Genomic DNA, 15,727 nt, shown 5'->3' with positions numbered 1-15,727 from the left:
TTAGTCATTTAGCAGACGCGATATCCAGAGCGACTTAAAGTAAGAACAGGGACATTCCCCTGAGGCAAGTAGGGTGAAGTGCCTTGCCCGAGGACATAACTTCATTTGGCACAGCCGGGAATCGAACCAGCGACCTTATGGTTCCTAGCCCGATTCCCTTACCGCTCAGCTATCTGACTCTGACTCTCTATTACTTTTCATGATTTCTTTTGATGCTTGTTTATTGGAGTCTTTCAGATACGTTGGCTTTGCAGCCATTGTGGGTTCCCCGTGCTCTGTGACCAGGAAGAAAGCTGTCAGGACCATATATCACAAGGCACACTGCACAACAACTGCCTTTTGTCTCAAAAATTATCTCTCTGACCTTCATGCATCAGAGAGACGTTACTGCAGACCATTTCCTGTGATTTCAATATTTTTTGAAAATGTGTGAGTCCGATTTTTTGTCTGCTGTTACTGCGGCTCATATCAGCCAACTGATTAAAGGTCCCATGACACGAAATGTTCACTTTAGGAGGTTATTTAGCATTAATGAGTTCCCCTAGCCTGCCGTTGGTCCCCCAGTAGCTAGAAATGTTGATAGGTGTAAACCAAGCCCTGGGTATTCTTCTCCGCCTTTGAAGAAACAAAAGCTGAAATGCTCGGTTTGGAAAATGTTGGTTTGATGACATCATAAGAGCCAAGGTTACCTCCCCTTTCTCTACTTTGCCTGCACAGAGAATTTGGCCCACCAATGAGAACATGAGCTACGACCATACAAGCGCGGTATTGGTTTTCCTCGGGACATCATGCCTTGCAAATAACCGAAGCATGGCAGTTAGCCCCGCCTCTTTCCTCCTCATAGCATTTAAAGCTACAGACACAGAAACAGCACGTCCTGAGGAAAGCTCATTGTGGGACTGCTCGTAGTGGCTGTAATTCTGCACAAGGCAGAATTTCGGGAAATAATACAGTATTGGGGACCACTAAGGCCTGTAGAAAAGCATCAAAAAACAGTATGTCATGGGATCTTTAAGATATAAAACCCAACATCGACAGAAGCAACCCGGCCGATCAAGTCGCAACAGCAAGTATTACCAACGTCCTTGTCCAGTCACAAATATGTAAACAAAGCAAAAGTAAACGACTCTACTCACCCTAAAAAGTTCACAGTAGTCCAGGTATGCAGAAGATCCCAACAAAATTGTCTGATGACATTCCCAAAGGTCCAAATTGTCTAACCATGTCGAGTAGTTGTCCAAACAATGAACTATATCCACACATAGCCACGATCTTGTTGCTTCATTCTGCCTTTGCCAATTTTTTTTGGTTCAGTCTCTCACGCACTATCGCTCATAGGATATGTGCTTTGAGTATTTACGATTGGAGAAAGTCAAAATGGCTGCTACACTCTGCACAAAAATATAAATAAATATTTCTTTAAAAAAAAAATCTTAAAAGAATCGATTCACATATATTTGGGAATCAATCTGAATCACTAGCAGACTGTATCGTGATTTAAATGTGAAAAGATTTTTTAACCCACCCCTGATTCTTTGTTACTGTCGTACAACAATAGGAATCGTAAAAGAAGAGTAAGGCAACGTGGTTTCAGAAGGCCACTAACCCATGTTATTACAATACGCTCACATGGCTTCTCCCCAATTGCCCCCCTTTCCCCCAGAATGCCCTGCCCTCCCTGTCTCAGCTGTATCTCACTGGGTGCCCCATGGTGGCCATGGATTATATAGCCGCAGGCTAATTTCTTCCTATATCAGTGATACCCTGGCTGTCTCCTCTTTCTTTCTCTCCCCTTCTCTCTGGAAGGACGATGCCCAGGAACATTTCTGTCTCCTCCTACTCTCTTTCTCTCTCGCACTCTCTCTTATTAATCTGTTTACTTAAAATCTGTTTAATTAAAAATGATTTTTCAGTTGGATGGAGCTGGTGAAGTATAATTTCATGAACAGAAAAGAAATGTGAGAATATTTTTTTCTTACTGTGTCTGATCACTGTCCATCCTTTAAGTTGGTCTTCTTTTTTCAGCTCCATGTGATGGTTCTCTGCCTGGCCTCCGTTGGTTCTCTCCCCAGGTGATGTGGCTCTCTGGCTGGCTGTGGTTGCTGGCCTGCCTCCCTGGGCTGGTTCTGGGGCTGGCAGGAGGGGGGGCCTGCCGGCTATTGGCTAAGCCTGTGTCCGGCAGTGTATATCGGGCAGGGGACGTGGTGATCGGGGGCCTATTCCCCATCCATGTGGAAGCTCCAGAACCTGAGCTAGAGTTTAGGAGCAAGAGCAGCAATACGAACTGTACCATGTAAGTGGTTTGTAAAAGCATATATGTACAATTGCTTATAGAGAGTCTCTGTGAAATTATTCTATCTCCTTCTTTGCAGTTGTGCAAACCCAGGTCCTTTAACCCAGAACTCTTTTCTTCTCCCTCCCCTCCCTCCATCTTGCTCCCCTGCTCCAGTTTCTACCAGCGTGCGTACCGCTGGCTCCAGACCATGATCTTTGCTGTGGAGGAGGTGAACCGTAACCCTAGCCTCCTCCCTGGGCTCAGGCTGGGGTACCTGGCCTCAGACTCCTGCCTGGCCGAGGGCACCACCCTGGGGGCAGCCCTGGGTATGGTGACCGGGCAGGAAGGCTCCATATCAGGCACAGACTGTGGCACAACCCCCGAGGTTCCAGTCATCATCGGAGACGCCCGCTCCTCAGCCTCCATCGTGGTGGCACAGACCCTGGGAGTGTTTACCCTGCCCATGGTAGGCAGGGAGGCTCCGTGTATGGATGAATACTACTTCTTCTTTCCCCCTCCTAACTCTGCTGGGATGCTGTCCAAAGAAACTGCTTCTGTCTAAAGATTACATCTGTGTTTCCAGAAACATTTTAACCTGTCTTTATTTCTTGTTTCTTTCTTGTTTGTCTCTCTTTCTGCCCCTCTCTGTCCTTTCCCCCCAGGTGAGCTACTTTGCTTCTTGTGCATGTTTGAGTGACAGCAGGAAGTACCCCTCGTTCTTCAGGACTGTTCCCAGCGATGCTTTCCAGGCGCGGGCCATGGCCTGGCTGCTGTCCCGGCTGGGCTGGACTTGGGTGGGCTTGTTGTCTGGGGACGATGACTACGGGAAGTACGGGGTCCAAATGCTGCTGCAGGAGCTGAGGGGCTCTGGAGTGTGTGTCTCCTACTCTGAGGTCATCCCCAAGGTATTCTAGACAAGTCTGTGTCTGTTCATCCATCTGTATAAGCTTTCCTCTTTCTCTCTTTCACACTCTCTCTCTCTCTTTGAGGTCCCCAAAGTACTGTCTGAAGACCTAACTTATTGTTTTCGTGTTGGTATCTGTTTCTGTGTTTTTGATTTTATATATTCTTTTCTCTCTTCTCTCTTTCCTCTTTCTCTCACTTCTTTTCAGTTTCACTTCTCTTCTCTCTCTCTAATCATCCTTTTCTCCTCCCCTAAGGTCCATACCCAGAGCAGGATCAGTCGGGTGGTTGACACCATCAAGAGGTCCTCTGCCATGGTTGTGGTGGTGTTTGCCATCTCCCAGGATGCACAGGTGAGTCTGGTCAGTTCAAGTCTGTCTCAAATATGCACAATTAATTCCACTTGCAGCTTTATCTTGTATTGTTGCTATATACATCAGAAGAATATCGTAGGGCAGAGATGCCCGATGCCTATATTTGATATGGCCCTGATATCTGCCATTGTCACATCTTCACAGAGACTGCCAGGTGTATGTAGCACTTACCTGAGCTCCACATACAACATTCTGTAAAAGACAGATCTATCAATTTATCTACCAGAAAAAAGCAACTTCCCTTATAGTTTTTTATTCTACAGTTTCTTTTAAAAGAAGTAGTCCGTCAGAACATTACAGACAAACAGTGGATCGCTACCGAGGCCTGGGTCACCTTCACCAGCTTCACGGTCCCCCAGAACCTCCCCTCGCTGGCCGGCACCATCGGGTTTGCCCTCCGGAGGGCCCCTATCCCTGGGCTGGGAGCCTTCCTGACCCAGCTGAGGCCAGACGGGCCCTCGCCCCATCACGATCCCTTCCTCAGGGAATTGTGGGAAGAGCTGTTCGGGTGTTCTTTGAAGGCCAGTCAGGGCACTGCTCGGCTGTGTTCAGGGTCAGAGGTCATAGGTCAGTGTTGTCTGTTACAGGATAAAAACGACTGTGTTGATCCTCACAAAATGAAGCATTGCATTGTCATACTTTTTTTTATATTGACCGTCACTGTTAACCATGTTTTTGTGTAATTCTGTGATCATTTTAAACCCAGTGGAGGGGGAGAGTATGTACGCAGACGTGTCACAGCTGAGGGCCACCTATAACGTGTACAAGGCAGTGTACGCCATCGCGCACGCTCTGCATGGCATGCTGGCCTGCCCTCCTGGAGACCAGTGTCCCAACCTCCAGCGCCTGCAGCCCAAAGACGTGAGCTGACCTTTAACATCATACTGACTAAGGATTTAGAAACACGTAATGAAAGGGATTATTCTTTAAGGGATTATCGGTCCAAATTATTCAATCCTATTTTATTCAGATCTATTTTCATGATTAACAACCAAATACTGTAAAATGGGAGTTGCTCTGTTACAGATTGTTCAGTACCTGAGAGGTGTGAACTTCACCACACATGTGGGTGATCCCGTCCACTTTGACCAGAATGGAGATCCACCTGCTTCCTATGACATCATCAACTGGCACGTGACCCCACAGGGTGGGGTGGAGTTTGCCACCGTCGGACATTTTGTGTCATCTGATGGATCGGGGGGTCAGTTTCATCTGGAAATCGAGAGAGTGATGTGGGGTGCTGGGAGTGGACGTGAGGTAAGACTCAAGGAAATACAAATGTATGCAAAGGGGAGGGTGCAGTGGTATTTTTTAACATTTTGATAGTATTTTGTATTTTAGGAGTATATTGTCCACTAAATATTTGCAAGAGTAAAAACTTATGCAAGGATACTTGATCATCTCTTTACTAATGATCCCGGGATTTGTGAAGCTAGCAGAGCTAATTATAACAGGATATACTATTCTAACTATGCTAATGATGCTACATTCAATTATGCTGACATTCCTAACTATGCCAGTTTACTGTATATGATGCTAGCACTGCTAATGATGCTAGGATATGCTATGCTAGAATTGCTAATGATGTGCAGATATGCTACGCTAGCATGCTAATGATGCCAGGACACTCCCCCAGGTGCCCGTGTCTGTGTGCAGCACTCCCTGCCCCCCTGGCAACTGGAAGGCGGCACAGAAGGGCCGACCAATCTGCTGCTTCGACTGTCTGCCCTGCTCAGAGGGGGAGGTCAGCAGAGAGACAGGTACCTGGGATTGACTGGGATTCTAATTCTAGATTCCAATTCTGATACTGACTCTCTGATTCTAAGTGACTCTGATTCTGATCAGAACTGAGCTCTTCTCCCGACTCTGGCCCTTCCCTCTCAGGGTCAGTGGAATGCAGTCGGTGTCCTGAGAGGTTCTGGTCCAGCCCAGACCACACTGAGTGCATCCCCCAGCAGGTGGACTTCCTGTCCCTCAGCGACAGCATGGGAATCGTCCTGTCCGTCATCTCTGTTGTCGGGGCAACACTAACAGCCGCAACCTTGATTACTTTTATTTGTCACCGACACACGCCACTGGTACAAGTATACTGCCGGATTTAAAACATTCTACACTGCTGTTACATCATTACATAATTGTAGTCTTACAAAATTAGGTTTCCTTTATAATGTTTTTGTAACTATTAATCTCTTTAGGTGCGGGCCAACAACTCAGAGTTGAGCTTCCTGCTTCTGCTGTCACTCAAGCTCTGTTTCCTGTGTGCGCTGGCGTTCATTGGTCAGCCCAGGCCTTGGTCCTGCATGCTGAGACACACCCTGTTTGGGATCAGCTTCGTGCTGTGCCTCTCCTGCCTGCTGAGCAGAACCGTGGTGGTTCTGGTGGCCTTCCGCTCCACCCTCCCTGGAGAGAACCTGATGCGGTACCTGGGTCCCAACCAGCAGAGGCTGGGCATCTCTCTCTGCACGCTGGTACAGGTGGGCCTCACAAATTTACAATGTAATGAACTACCAAGCAGTGGCTTCAGGGTTATAACTGAAGGCTTTCTGTTCCCAGGTGCTGATCTGTGTGTTGTGGCTGTCCCTGGCCCCCCCTTGGCCTACAGAGAGGGGCATCAGAGGAGACCACGGGCCCAAGATCTTGTTGGAGTGTGCTGTGGGCTCCATTGCAGGCTTCTCCCTGGTCCTGGGGTACATCGGCCTGCTGGCCTCCCTCTGCCTCCTCCTGGCCTTCCTGGCCAGGAAACTCCCAGACAACTTCAACGAGGCCAAGCTCATCACCTTCAGCATGCTGATCTTCTGCACCGTGTGGGTGGCGTTCGTCCCCGCTTATGTCAGCTCTCCAGGGAAGTTCACGGTTGCCGTGGAGATCTTTGCCATCCTGGCCTCCAGTTACGGACTTCTGGTCTGCATCTTCGCCCCAAAGTGTTACATCATCCTGCTGAGGCCTGAGAGGAACACCAAGAAACAGATGATGGCCAAATAACATCAAGACCTTCAATACTTTGCTATAGCTTAGTGACCTCTCAGAGTTCCATGTGTTTTACATAATGGTGCAGTGATATATATTTTTCATTGTGACAGATTGTTAGCCTATTGATAAACCTTTTGTGGATCCTTTTGTCATCCCGCTGATGCCTGAGAGGAACACCAAGAAATAGATGATGGCCAAATAACATCAAGGCCTTCTAAATGATAATAATTTGCTATTGCTTTTAGTGATTTCATTGAGGTCTGTGAGAAATCTTCTAATGCTAAAATAAGTTAATGTTACCGGATGTTGTTCACAAAGCACATTTTGTTCTCATATCTTACAATTCACCTTAAGGTCTTTTATTTTGTCAATAACGTCTAAATATTCTAGCTTGCTTTGTCCGAAAGATAGTGTGTTGTACATGCATAACTATTGAATAATAATAAAAGACAGTGTTTAGAAACAACTGTAGTTATTCTGACTATCCTTGTCTGTCTACAGTACACTGTAACATTTTTTATTATTATCATCTACGTATTACTTTTCACAATTTATTTTGATGCTTGTTGCTTGATGCTTGTTGAAAAAAAAAAAAAAACACAAAAATCAAAATATTTACTATATGGCAATGACAGTACGAGCGTTCTGATTGGCTAACGGGTAGTCATGCCAGCCGTGTATTGACCTCATCGCCAGTCTGCGGTCTGATACGGATTATTGCTCTCCTCAGACGACATCTTCAAAATGAGCGATATCGATGAGTCAGCTGAGTTTTACTAACCAGACGATATTAAAGACATCAACAGCGACGAAGAAATGGTTAACTTTCTAAAAGAGTCTCTATTTGTGTTGAAGCCATTTTAGCAGAACCGTGATGTCTGCTTTCTATCAAAAGTAATTGGTTGCTAGGCAATACCTGAAACACAACGTGAGAAGACTTAAGAGCTAGCTACAATTAGCCTACCAGTTATTTTCATTTACAAAATGAAAAGAGATAAAAATGCCATATAATAAACAACTTACTAACCTCAAACTCCGGCCCCCGAGTCAGAAACGCTGCCCCTCCCTACCTCAGTTACGACTCACTAAATTCTAACAAATATATTTTTTAGACTGCTACACGGATGTTACATCATTGGAAAGCTACGATATTTGTGCTTATACTTATGGAAACCATTTCAAGATCAAGTCGCAACAGCAAGTATTACCAACATCTTTGTCCAGTCACAAATATGTAAACAAAGCAAAAGCAAACGACTAAAAAGTTCAGTGGTCCAGGTATGCAAAAGATCCCAACAAAAATTGTCTGGTGACATTCCTAAAGGTCCAAATTATCTAACCATGTCGAGTAGTTGTCCAAAAAATGAACTATATCCACACATGGCCACGATCTTGTTGCTTCATTCTGCCATCGCCAATTAATTTTTGTTCAGTCTTTCACGCACTATCGCTCATAAGAGGAGTGCTTCGAGTATTTACAATTGGAGAAAGTCCAAATGGCCGCCACACTCTGCCCTTTCGATTGACACCTCGTTTGACCCAATAGGAGCTTCCATGCCCTGGTGACAGCCTTCTAAAGCCAACTAGGTCTGTGCGTCCCCTACCCCTAATTCTTTGTTACTCTCGTACAACAATAGGAATCGTAAAAGAAGAGTAAGGCAATGTGGTTTCACAAGGCTACAAACCCACGTTATTACAATACGCTCACATGGCTTCTCCCCAATTACACCCCTTTCCCCCAGAATGCCCTGCCCTCCCTGTCTCAGCTGTATCTCACTGGGTGCCCCATGGTGGCCATGGATTATTTAGCCCCAGGCTAATTTCTTCCTATATCAGTGATACCCTGGCTGTCTCCTCTTTCTTCCTCTCCCCTTCTCTCAGGCAGGAGGATGCCCAGGAACATTTCTGTCTCCTCTGAGTTTCCCTCTCTTTCTGTATCGCTCTCTTTCTTATTAATCTGTTTACCAATTAAAATGTTTTTTCAGGTGGCTGGAGTTGGTGAAGTATAATTTCATGAACACAAAATAAATGTACAGTGAGAATAGATTGTTTTATCTTACTGTGTCTGATCACTGTCCATCCTTTAAGTTGGTCTTCTTTTCTCAGCTCCATGTGATGGTTCTCCGTTGGTTCTCTCCCCAGGTGATGTGGCTCTCTGGCTGGCTGTGGTTGCTGGCCTGCCTCCCTGGGCTGGTTCTGGGGCTGGCAGGAGGGGGGGGCTGCCGGCTGTTGGCTAAGCCTGTGTCCGGCAGTGTATATCGGGCAGGGGATGTGGTGATCGGGGGCCTGTTCCCCATCCATGTGGAAGCTCCAGAACCTGAGCTAGAGTTTAGGAGCAAGCGCAGCAATACGAACTGTACCATGTAAGTGGTTTGTAAAAGCAAATGTATAGAGTTGTTTTTAAAGTGTCATCTGTGAAATGATTCAATCTCCCTCTTTGCAGTTGTGCAAACCTAGGTCCTCTAACCCAGAACTCTTTTCTTCTCCTTTCCCTCCCTCTATCTTGTGTCCCTGCTCCAGTTTCTACCAGCGTGCATACCGCTGGCTCCAGACTATGATCTTTGCTGTGGAGGAGGTGAACCGTAACCCTAGCCTCCTCCCTGGGCTCAGGCTGGGGTACCTGGCCTCAGACTCCTGCCTGGCCGAGGGCATAACCCTGGGGGCAGCCCTGGGCATGGTGACCGGGCAGGAAGACTCCATATCAGGTACAGACTGTGGCACAACCCCCGAGGTGCCAGTCATCATCGGAGACACCAGCTCCTCCTCCTCCATCGTGGTGGCACAGACCCTGGGAGTGTTTACCCTGCCTATGGTAGGTTGGGAGGTTATTAATAAATATTCTTTCCACTTCCTTCCTTTTTTTGCGATGCTGTGCCCAAATATGAGGGAGAACAACAGTTTTTCTATGTCTAAAGACTTCATCTTTGTGTGTCATGGCAAATTGTAATGGCTTTAATTATACTGTAATCATACTGATTTGCTTCCATTGCTGTGTCACCTGCGTTTAAATTGTTTCATGCATACGTGAATTTACCCTCTTTATTACCCTGTGTTAGCCCTGTGTATTTATTTGTATATCTTTTTTATCTTACCTACTATTACGCTGATATTTCCCCTCATAGATGAATATAGTACCTACCCACCTACCTACCTAAATTTAAATCAGATTCCTACTTTCCCTTTCCTTTGTCATTTTCTCTCTCTCTCTTCTTTCCCCTCAGGTGAGCTACTTTGCTTCCTGTGCGTGTTTGAGTGACAGTAGGAAGTACCCCTCCTTCTTCAGGACTGTTCCCAGCGATGCCTTCCAGGCGCGGGCCATGGCCTGGCTGCTGTCCCGGCTGGGCTGGACCTGGGTGGGCTTGTTGTCTGGGGACGATGACTACGGGAAGTACGGGGTCCAAATGCTGCTGCAGGAGCTGAGGGGCTCTGGAGTGTGTGTCTCATACTCTGAGGTCATCCCAAAGGTATTCTAGACAAGTCTGTGTCTGTTTATCCATTGGTATAGGCTTTCTCTCTCTTTCTCTGAGGTCCCCAAAATACTTTCTGAAGACCTGCCTCATTGTTTTCGTGTCGGTATCTGTTTCTGTGTGTTTTTGATTTTGTATTTGTGTCTGCTGCTCTCTCTTTTTTCTCTCTCATTAGTCTCTCTGTCTCACTTCTCCTCAGTGTCTTTCTTTGTAATCATAATTTTCCCGTCCCTTAAGGTCCATTCCCAGAGCAGGATCAGTCGGGTGGTTGACACCATCCAGAGGTCCTCTGCCACAGTTGTGGTGGTGTTTGCCAGCCCCCAGGATGCACAGGTGAGCCTCGTCAATACAGGTCTGTCTCCGATACTCATAATGTATTTGATTCCACTTGCAGCATTATCTTGTATTGTTGCCATGTATGCATTTGAAAAATATCTGGTCTATTTAGCACATGTTATGTGTACAGCAGGTTCCACATCTGTGGAAGAGAAACAGATGCAAACAGGCTCTAACAGAATGTATATAAAATGTTAATTCATAAATGCTTAATATTTTTTTCATCTCTTAAAATCTCAGGTTAACATAGTATACACGTTACTAATGACCTGTTTGATGCAGGGGATATCATGTTTTTGATTTACTGGAAACGTCAGATCGGTATTCCAGACAGTTGTCACTTCTCTCCTCCTGTTTGCCTGCAGGCTCTCATGAAGGAGGTGGTGCGTCAGAACATCACAGACAAGCAGTGGATCGCTAGCGAGGCCTGGGTCACCTTCACCAGCCTCTCGGTCCCCCAGAACCTCCCCTCGCTAGCCGGCACCATCGGGTTTGCCCTCCGGAGGGCCCCTATCCCTGGGCTGGGAGCCTTCCTGACCCAGCTGAGGCCAGGCGGGCCCTCGCCCCATCACGATCCCTTCCTCAGGGAATTGTGGGAAGAGCTGTTTGGGTGTTCTTTGGAGGCCAGTCAGGGCACTGCTCGGCTGTGTTCAGGGTCAGAGGTCATAGGTCAGTGCTATCTGTTATAGGAAAACTGTCTTGTTCATAACAATGAAGGTCTTGATTGACTCACTTTGACATGATTTTCATGTAAATCTGCTTGTTTCAATTTGTCAAACCCAGTGGAGGGGGAGAGTATGTACGCAGACGTGTCACAGCTGAGGGGCACCTATAACGTGTACAAGGCAGTGTACGCCATCGCCCACGCTCTGCATGGCATGCTGGCCTGCCCTCCTGGAGACCAGTGTCCCAACCTCCAGCGCCTGCAGCCCAAAGACGTGAGCTGACCTTCAACATCATACTGAATAAGGATTTAGAAACATGTAATCAAAAGGATTATTATTCTTTAAGGGATTATCAATCCAAATGATTAGAACCTATTTTATTCTGTTTATTATATCTATTTTCATGATTAGCAACCAAATACTATAAAATGGGCAGGGGTTGACATTAATTGTTTGGGCCACTTGTCCTTCGGGCAAGTTAGACAAATGTTTTGCTCTAACACCTGAATGTACTTGTCCAAAACAAAAACATTTGCTAATGTATAGTAAATATGACAACTATAGACAGATAGCAAATTGATAAAATGTTAGTTTATAACTGATTGGGCTTGTTTCGTACAAATTACTTGAAGTCTCTGTGACATTGGCAGGCTTACATTTGTCATATCTAAAAGAGCTTGTTCCTTTGAACAAAGAGGAGGATCTGAAATTATAACTAGAGAGGGTACAATTTTTGTGGAAATTGTGGGGTGTGCTCCTGTATTTTTGTACGCCCTTTGACTGGATTACACAAAAACTACTAGCCCCATTTGTATGAAACTTGGTGAAAGGGTGTAGCATGGGCCAACATAATCTCTGCAGCTGTACATCGTAGCCAAAGCCCACCTGAGATGTCGCAACAGTTAGTCAGACTCGTTAAATCAGAGAGGTATATTAAACATTGCATCGTTTGAGTATAGTAAAAGTCGAGACTTCAGGACCTCGGGTTCTGGACTGGATGAAGTGCTGCAGAGATGCAATTCTGTCAGAGTCTTCCATGTATGCACAGGAACACTGAAGCTTTCTCAGAAATGTATTTAGTGGAACAACATTGGTCTCCACCCACTCTGAGGCGACGTCACCAATTTTTACTAAACACGTAAATGTAATAAAACCAGAAAACATTTGGTAATAACAATGTACCTTCATCTCTGGCATTTTGTTAGGTCGGTTTTGTTGTTAACTTTGACGATAGCGCCGCAATTCCCCCCTCAACTGGGCTGCATGAGTCTCTGACCATCTAATTGATTTTACAGTAGATCAAATTCTTATCATCATGTCCGGCATTGCCTAGCAATAATTTGGCCTTAATGTCAAGCCTTGTAATGGGAGTTGTATGCTCTGTTACAGATTGTTCAGTACCTGAGAGGTGTGAACTTCACCACACATGTGGGTGATCCCGTCCACTTTGACCAGAATGGAGATCCACCTGCTTCCTATGACATCATCAACTGGCATGTGACCCCACAGGGTGGGGCAGAATTTGCCTCCGTCGGACATTTTTTGACATCTGATGGATCGGGGGGCCAGTTTCACCTGGAAATCGAGAGAGTGATGTGGGGTAGTGGGAGTGGACGTGAGGTAAGATTCAAGAACATTTTGAAAAACTATGTGCAAAGGTGAAGCAATACTATGGAGTAATTTGGTAGCCTGGCTGCCAGCCCAACTTAGCCCCGCCCACAAAAAAAAAAATTTTGGTCGGGAAGTTGGGTCTGGGGAACTTCGGTTGGGGAAAAACTATGTCCAAACAGGAGCTGTTCGGATCACTGAAATTGTCAGGGTGGGCTTTATATGATGATGGACAGATGATCAACAGTAACGTAATCAATTTGTTTTCAACAAACAACATATTTGCGTTGCTCTGATTGGTTGTTGGTCTATCCAATTCAGTGAAGAGACATTTGTTTTACGAGTTCGGTTGAAACACGCCCAATACTCACAGCCCAACGGAGAGTTATCCGACTCATATTCTGACTACAATTATGTATGACAACGTCAGGCTAGTAATTTGGTGGTATTTTAGTGCTATTTTGTCAAATAAAATATCTGGAAGAGGTTACTGTTGAAAGGTTATGTCGTGGTTCTGTAAATCAAATGAAAGTATTTGATAATATATAAAAACGTTTTTGTGTATTGTTGTGTATGGAAAAATGTGTTAAGATTTTTTTGAAAGGCAGAAAAAATAATCAGAAATATCACCAGTTATCCTCCTTACTGTGAACGGCCTTTACACCCTGTGAGCTGTCTGGTTTCCTTGGAAACGATAAACTAACTGCTCGCGCCCTGGCTCTAGCCGTGTACATTTGACTACATTTAGGAGGAAACAACAACAGAAAATGTTAAAAACAAAAAACACTATAGCTCTAACATTAATATATCAGTCGAGTCAGACAAATGTTACAGTGACTCCCTTCAACATGGTTTGACAAGTGTAGTTTGACAACAACCTACAAGCTAGTGCTAACTAGGGAGTCAGGTGGCTGAGCGGTGGGGAATCGGTCTATTAATCTGGTCGCCAGTTTGATTGAGCCAAATGACGTTGTGTCCTTGGGCAAGGCACTTCACCCTACTTGCCTCGGGGGAATGTCCCTGTACTTACTGTAAGTCGCTCTGGATAAGAGCGTCTGCTAAATGACTAAATGTAACTCGCCTTACTTTAGAATAGTAAGCTTGAAAGACAGCTAGAGCTAATATGCTACAATGTACATGTGCTACGATATAAAGGTACACTATACAAATATTGTATATTTGTATAGTGTAATATAATTAGTAGTACACTACTAATTACAACCGTATGAACGATTGTGTGACGTTTACCTACCTGAAAGAATAATGAAAATAGAGTCGGCTGGTCGCTATTGGCTTCTCAGGTTAGATGTTAACCGCCAACTAAGAAACGCTGATGCAGCGCGAGGCCACTGCTTTTATAACCGCGGTGATCTTGTGCCCTTTGTAATTCACAATAAAAATGCTACATATAAGCAAGTGGACAATTACATACATATCCTGTGTGCCACACTAATGATGCTAGTATATAAGGTTAGGATTGCTAATTATGCCAGTACAAACTGTATGATGCTAGCAATGCCAGGATTGGTGATGCTGGCATTGCTATTGCTAACAATAACAGGATATATAATGCTAGCATTGCTAATAATGCTAGGATATGCTATGCTAGAATTGCTAATGATGTGCAGATATGCTACGTTAGCATGCTAATGATGCCAGGACACTCCCCCAGGTGCCCGTGTCTGTGTGCAGCACTCCCTGCCCCCCTGGCACCTGGAAGGCGGCACAGAAGGGCCGACCAATCTGCTGCTTCGACTGTCTGCCCTGCTCAGAGGGGGAGGTCAGCAGAGAGACAGGTACCTGGGATTGACTGGGATTCTAATTCTAGATTCCAATTCTGATACTGACTCTCTGATTCTAAGTGACTCTGATTCTGATCAGAACTGAGCTCTTCTCCCGACTCTGGCCCTTCCCTCTCAGGGTCAGTGGAATGCAGTCGGTGTCCTGAGAGGTTCTGGTCCAGCCCAGACCACACTGAGTGCATCCCCCAGCAGGTGGACTACCTGTCCCTCAGCGACAGCATGGGAATCGTCCTGTCCGTCATCTCTGTTGTCGGGGCAACACTAACAGCCGCAACCTTGATTACTTTTATTTGTCACCGACACACGCCACTGGTACGAGTACACTGGGTGATTTAGAACATGCTATACTGCTGTTACATCATGACATAATTGTTGTCTTAAAAATTAGGTTTCCTTTGTAATGTTTTTGTATTCATTAATCTGTTTAGGTGCGGGCCAACAACTCAGAGCTGAGCTTCCTGCTTCTGCTGTCACTCAAGCTCTGCTTCCTGTGTGCGCTGGCGTTCATTGGTCAGCCCAGGCCTTGGTCCTGCATGCTGAGACACACCCTGTTTGGGATCAGCTTCGTGCTGTGCCTCTCCTGCCTGCTGAGCAGAACCATGGTGGTTCTGGTGGCCTTCCGCTCCACCCTCCCTGGAGAGAACCTGATGCGGTACCTGGGTCCCAACCAGCAGAGGCTGGGCATCTCTCTCTGCACGCTGGTACAGGTGGGCCTGACAAGCTTACAATGTAATGAACTACCAAGCAGTGGCTTCAGGGTTATAACTGAAGGCTTTCTGTTCCCAGGTGCTGATCTGTGTGTTGTGGCTGTCCCTGGCCCCCCCTTGGCCTACAGAGAGGGGCATCAGAGGAGACCACGGGCCCAAGATCTTGTTGGAGTGTGCTGTGGGCTCCATTGCAGGCTTCTCCCTGGTCCTGGGGTACATCGGCCTGCTGGCCTCCCTCTGCCTCCTCCTGGCCTTCCTGGCCAGGAAACTCCCAGACAACTTCAATGAGGCCAAGCTCATCACCTTCAGCATGCTGATCTTCTGCGCCGTGTGGGTGGCATTCGTCCCCGCCTACGTCAGCTCTCCGGGGAAGTACACGGTTGCCGTGGAGATCTTTGCCATCCTGGCCTCCAGTTACGGACTTCTGGTCTGCATCTTTGCCCCAAAGTGTTACATCATCCTGCTAAGGCCTGAGAGGAACACCAAGAAACAGATGATGGCCAAATAACATCAAGGCCTTCTGTATAATAATACTTTGCTATTGCTTTTAGTGACTTCATTGAGGTCTGTGAATTTTACTGAGAAATCTTCTAATGTTAAAATAAGTTAATGTACACTTT

General features: G+C 46.0%; 2 protein-coding genes across 2 annotated transcripts; both read left to right on the top strand.

Annotated features, from left to right (window-relative positions):
- The first annotated feature begins 1,881 nt into the window (after window positions 1-1,881).
- On the top strand, window positions 1,882-6,578 carry LOC124489228 (extracellular calcium-sensing receptor-like). The gene is made up of 12 exons (XM_047051918.1): window positions 1,882-1,958; window positions 2,073-2,293; window positions 2,450-2,741; window positions 2,938-3,180; window positions 3,436-3,531; window positions 3,816-4,119; window positions 4,259-4,413; window positions 4,579-4,809; window positions 5,189-5,312; window positions 5,437-5,630; window positions 5,748-6,026; window positions 6,106-6,578. Exons 2-12 carry the CDS (start codon window positions 2,076-2,078, stop codon window positions 6,532-6,534), a joined length of 2,565 nt encoding a protein of 854 aa, XP_046907874.1. The 5' UTR covers window positions 1,882-1,958; window positions 2,073-2,075; the 3' UTR covers window positions 6,535-6,578.
- A 1,930-nt stretch (window positions 6,579-8,508) lies between these two features.
- On the top strand, window positions 8,509-15,615 carry LOC124489226 (extracellular calcium-sensing receptor-like). The gene is made up of 12 exons (XM_047051916.1): window positions 8,509-8,552; window positions 8,665-8,885; window positions 9,043-9,334; window positions 9,744-9,986; window positions 10,227-10,322; window positions 10,691-10,994; window positions 11,109-11,263; window positions 12,380-12,610; window positions 14,271-14,394; window positions 14,519-14,712; window positions 14,829-15,107; window positions 15,187-15,615. The coding sequence occupies exons 2-12, from the start codon at window positions 8,668-8,670 to the stop codon at window positions 15,613-15,615; spliced, it is 2,565 nt and encodes an 854-aa protein (XP_046907872.1). The 5' UTR covers window positions 8,509-8,552; window positions 8,665-8,667.
- The last annotated feature ends 112 nt before the right edge of the window (window positions 15,616-15,727 follow it).

This window comes from Hypomesus transpacificus, unplaced genomic scaffold (assembly GCF_021917145.1).
Source record: "Hypomesus transpacificus isolate Combined female unplaced genomic scaffold, fHypTra1 scaffold_186, whole genome shotgun sequence".
NCBI lineage: Eukaryota > Metazoa > Chordata > Actinopteri > Osmeriformes > Osmeridae > Hypomesus > Hypomesus transpacificus.
This window is presented reverse-complemented; position numbering and strand designations above follow the sequence as displayed.

Coding starts and splice junctions, on each gene's coding strand:
- LOC124489226 (XM_047051916.1), top strand. CDS start 8,668: ATGTGGCTCTCTGGCTGGCTGTGGTTGCTGGCCTGCCTCCCTGGGCTG. Junction 9,987..10,226: donor ACTCTGAGGTCATCCCAAAG/GTATTCTAGACA, acceptor CCGTCCCTTAAG/GTCCATTCCCAGAGCAGGAT. Junction 14,395..14,518: donor GGAGGTCAGCAGAGAGACAG/GTACCTGGGATT, acceptor CTTCCCTCTCAG/GGTCAGTGGAATGCAGTCGG.
- LOC124489228 (XM_047051918.1), top strand. CDS start 2,076: ATGTGGCTCTCTGGCTGGCTGTGGTTGCTGGCCTGCCTCCCTGGGCTG. Junction 3,532..3,815: donor CCATCTCCCAGGATGCACAG/GTGAGTCTGGTC, acceptor TTTATTCTACAG/TTTCTTTTAAAAGAAGTAGT. Junction 5,631..5,747: donor GTCACCGACACACGCCACTG/GTACAAGTATAC, acceptor TAATCTCTTTAG/GTGCGGGCCAACAACTCAGA.